Consider the following 5,072-nt stretch of genomic DNA (forward strand, 5'->3'; position numbering starts at 1 on the left):
CTTGGGGAAATGATGGCTTACATCAAAGTAATGTAATTTATACAAGACTATTATAAATTGCTGTTAGTAATGTTATATAGATATAACCAATTTGGATAAAAAGATTTGGTAAGTTTCTGTATAAATTAAAGTTGGTAAAAAACAAAAAACAATTCTTGACGCTTAATGGAAAGGACGGGAAATAAGAAGAAAAGGAGAAAAGAAAATTTATTTTATTATTATACCACAAGTAACTAGGACATACATGGCGAATCGCTAGCCAGTACTATGCACCATTTGCTGCACACACCAAACAAACATGTAATGGGGAATTCATTTCATTTCAAATTATTTCCGTGCTTATATCCAGCTGAGGTTCAAGCACGCTGTCCTGGGCACACACCTCAGCTATCTGGGCTGGCTGTCCAGGGCAGTGGGTTAGATGTTAGAGGTTAGTGAGAGACAAGAGGGTGCGGTGGTCTTAAACCTACTCATTGAGTCATTAAAACTCGCTTTGGGTGGGAGCCGGTACCGGGCTGCGAACCCAGTACCTACCAACCTTATGTCCACGACACCACCGAGGCCGGTGTAATGGGGCAACTAACTAGTGCCGGGAAGTTAATTTCCCCATTATGTCTTAGACTAAGATATTCGTAATTGGTAAATACCTAGTTGTCTCGCTACGCAGAATTCATTTTAGGACCATTAATACAAGTTTATCTACTTCCCGGGTTATCCGCCCCTGGACAGCTATGCGTGCCCAGGATATAGATATATACTACCGGCCTCGGTGGTGTCGTGGTTACGCTAATGGACAGAAGGCTGGTACGTACAGGGTTCGCATCTCGGTACCGGCTCCCACCCAGAGCAAGTTTTAACGACTCAATGGGTAGGTGTAAGGCCACTGCACCCTCTTGTCTCTCACTAACCACTAACAACTAACCAACTCTCCTGGACAGACAGCCCAGATTGCTGAGGTGTGTGCCCAGGACAGCGTGTTTAAACCTTAATTGGATATAAGCACGAATAAATAATAATAATAAAAAAAGATTAATACACAGTTTGGGATCGATCCCCGTCAGTGGGCCCATTGCGTTATTCTCGCTCCAGCCAGTGCACCACGACTGGTACATAAAATGCCGTGGTATGTGCTATCCTGTCTATGAGATGGTGCATATAAAAGATCCCTTGAGGGGGTTCGATCCTGCGACGCATTCCCGCCCCATACCCAGTAGATACTTTATGTGTGAAAGGGCGGGACGTAGCCCAGTGGTAAAGCGCTCGCTTGATGCACTGTCGGTTTAAGATCGATCCCCGTTGGTGGCCCCAGTGTGCTATTTCTCGTTCCAGCCAGTGTTCCACAACTGGTGTCACAAAGACCGTGGTATGTACTATCCTATCTTTGGGATGGTGCATATAAAAGATCGAAAAGTGTAGCCCATGAAGTGGCTACAGCGGGTTTCCTCTCTCAATATCTGTGTCATCCGTAACCATATGTCTGACGCCATATCACCGTAAATAAAATGTGTTGAGTGCGTCGTTAAATAAAATATTTCCTTCCAATACGAGCTACTCTCGGCAAACTAAGTTCAAATTAACATGTAGGTCCTTTTTTTTTTTTTTTTGCGATGAATCGTTAAAAAATGCGCCAAAATTCCTTCAAGAAATTGTGCACTATTTTCCTTTTTGACTTAATCGTACGGGTTATTCAAAAGTCAATAGCACCAAAACTGTCCCCGCCCGCTAACGATTCCGGTCGGACTGCTGGTGCTCCCTTACACTTGCCAGTGCGGGCGGTCCCCTCTTCCACCCACAGCCTTTTTCTGTCCTGGACGGAGGTTCAAGCACGCTGTCCTGGGCACACACCTCAGCTATCTGGACTGTCTGTCCAGGACAGTGGGTTAGTTGTTAGTTGGTTAGTGGTTAGTGAGAGAGAAGAGGGTGTAGTGGCCTTACACCTACCCATTGAGCCCTTAGGAACTCGCTCTGTGTTGGAGTCGGTACTGGGCTGCGTACCCTGTACCTACCAGCCTGTAGCCCGATGGCTTAACCACTGCGCCACCGAGGCTCAGATGGCTTCGTGGAACGGGGCCTTGGTCGGGAGAGCTGGCAGTAATCAGAATGTGTGCCCATGACAGGCGTGCGCAATAACGGGCTGCTCAAAATATGTGCACGTTAAACACCCTGAACTGAACTAAATGTTATGCACGGTCGGTCTAGGATCGATTCCCGTCGGTGGGCCCATTGGACTATTTCTCGTCCCAACCAGTGCACAACGACTGGCATATCACAGGCCGTGGTGTGTGCTATCCTGGCTGTGGGATGGTGCATATAAAAGATCTCTTGCTACTAATGGAAAAATGTGGCGGGTTTCCTCTAAGATTATATGTCAGAGTTACGTTATGTTTTACACCCAACAGCCGATGATTAATAAATCAATGTGCTTTATTGGTGTTGTTAAACAAAACAAAATTTATAAAAATACATTTGAACTAAATGGAATTTATAACAAGTGTATTTTGTTTGTGTTTCAGGGTACGTTGACGACGTCAGAGACAATGACCACGTCAGCACTATCAACGGCACTTGCCGGCATCACCATGGCCAATAATTCAACACAAGACACTGTCTTCGGCTCTGGCAACTCCAGGGGCTTGTTCACGGAATCCCCCGAAGGTTCCAGTATATCGGACATGAATTTTACCATGGCGATGAGCCCGAACGTTACGGAGAACACATACGGATTTCTTGGCCCACTGGAACGTTTCGACATCGTCTGGGTGGCGTACTACCTTAACCTAAACTACCTGTGGGTTATCTTCGGCTTCGGTTTCCCTGGAAACTTGGCCTGTCTCATCACCATACTGCGCATGCCTCCTCTCACGTCATCGACGACGTACGTGGCAGCACTGGCGATCACGGATAACTTCGCCATCGTCAATAAACTCGTCTACCACCAGGTGACGCTTCACGACATCGACGTCGGGGCCGGCGGATGCAAGGCGCTGTTTTTCCTCGGTAGCTTCTTTGCCATGTACCCAAACTGGATCCTCGTTGCCATGACGGTGGAGCGATTCGTCGCCATATGGTTCCCGCTGAACGTGAGTACGATCTGCACCAAGAAGAAAGCTGTGATGACCCTCCTGATCGTCGCCATGTTCCTCCTGCTGGCAGACGTCTGGTTCCTGTTCTCGGCCACCTTCAGTTACCACAAGCTCACCGGATTCGACTGCGGGTTTCTCCCCGAGTATTCAGACTTTCTCAAATACTACTGGTACTGGATAGACGGACTCCTGTTCGCTATCCTGCCTTCGATAATCCTCGTGATATTCAACGTGTTAATCATCCACGGAATTCGCCGATCGGCTCGTGTGCAGAAGGACCTGACGAACAACAAGAACGATCATATGGCGGAGAAGTTCCGCCAGCAGCGTCAAATAACCATCATGTTGGTCGTGGTGTCCGTGACGTTTGTCATCCTCAACCTCCCAAACTGTATATTCTTCATCCTGAAAGCCTATTGGAAGTACGAGGAAAACACGTTCGACCACGCCGTATACATGCTGATCAATCAGATAATCTTCATCCTGTCCGACTCCAACAACGCCATCAACTTCTATCTCTACTTCTTGTCGGCCAGGAAGTTCCGGATGCGCTTCGTTCAGATTTTGACGTGCAGGAGGCCGAAGCCTCCTCGATCGTTCACGACGATCACGCGAACCGGGCACAGCAACGTCAACGTCTCGAACACGTCGTTGTACAGCGCCGGCAACATGAATCTGGGCAACGGCGTGCCTGGCGTGTACACTGTCGCCTCCACCAACAACAACGCCAAGGCTAGCAGTAGCTTTTAAACGTTTTCACGTTGCCAATAGGCGTCAGACGATGCCGGGACCGCTTGTATATTACTTCGCCTTTCAACTGGTGGGGCCATTGTTTAATCTACTGAGTTGGAAGGGGTGAAGGGTGGGGGTGGGGGACATTGCCCGATGCCCTACCCCTTCGGCTCCTACGGTGCTGTATCGGAGGTCGTACCTCATACAAAATGGAAAACGGTTAACAGAGATGTATCTAATGGGAGGTGCAAAGATAAAGGCCAATTCGGTCATTCCAGTTCACTGTGCATTGCTGAGAGTGGAGTTTGAATAAAAGTCATTACCGAATAGCAGACGATTTTGGCCTGCATCTTATATTTTCGAAAAAAAAGAAAAGAAAAAAGTTTTAAAAGTTAGACTAGATATAACCATATGGAACAAAAGGAATCATTGCACAATAATAGATGTGGGTTTTTTTTTCTCTAGCTGGACAAAGAGGGCACTATTAAACTAAACTGGGCATTTAGTTTCGGCCCTGGTAGCCAGATTATATTATACAGCATATTGTTCGCATGTAGGAGGCATGCATGCTCAATTAGTCCACTTTAAACTTCAAGAGGAATTACAACTGGCGAAGATGTCATAATTTTGGAGTTAAATTAAACGTGTGAAACTAAAATGTGTGGAGTTCGGAAACGTGGTTAAAAGTTCGAAGCGACCACAACTTTAGAAAGATTATTCAATGCCGTCATGTATGTCACTGGTGAGCTACGTGATAAGGATTGGCATAAAGTGTTGTTTTGGGTGATTTAAATTGACCTAATATCACTGTTCGACACAGATTTTACTTAATACATGTTATAAAAAGACAAAGTGTCATTAGCGTGATTCAAACCTACTGCGGAGACTCGCATGGCGTTTGAAAGTGCAGGAACGTAACCGCTTGCCACAAAGAACTCCACACAAAAAATGGAAGACCCAGGTAACCGCAGTTAAGAATGTCTGCTTTTCAAACACTCAGCAGTATTCAGCAATTTATAATTGTAAAGGGTCTAATGTGACGCACCCGAGGGCTAATAGACGTCGACACCGTAAATGTAATATTTAAAAACATAAACATACAAGATACTACTAAAACCACAATACACCTTTGGTGCCGAATTAGGATAGACAGTGATCCTTTTGGTTACACTACAGACGATGAACTTAAATAACCCCCCATTTATTTGGTTTATAACTCTTGGTGTGTATGTGGATTGAGAGAATGTGTGTAGTGGC

At 46.0% G+C, this 5,072-nt stretch overlaps 1 protein-coding gene across 1 annotated transcript in view; it reads left to right on the forward strand.

The window, feature by feature from the left end:
* The window catches only part of LOC121385119 (C-C chemokine receptor type 5-like), a 26,074-nt gene extending 22,241 nt beyond the window's left edge, over nucleotides 1–3,833 (forward strand). The window contains exon 2 of the mRNA XM_041515656.1: nucleotides 2,514–3,833. Within this exon, the coding sequence (XP_041371590.1) occupies nucleotides 2,514–3,833 (1,320 nt within the window). The remainder of the gene's footprint in view (nucleotides 1–2,513) is intronic.
* The last annotated feature ends 1,239 nt before the right edge of the window (nucleotides 3,834–5,072 follow it).

The sequence above is a fragment of the Gigantopelta aegis genome, chromosome 11 (genome assembly GCF_016097555.1).
Source record: "Gigantopelta aegis isolate Gae_Host chromosome 11, Gae_host_genome, whole genome shotgun sequence".
Lineage (NCBI taxonomy): Eukaryota > Metazoa > Mollusca > Gastropoda > Neomphalida > Peltospiridae > Gigantopelta > Gigantopelta aegis.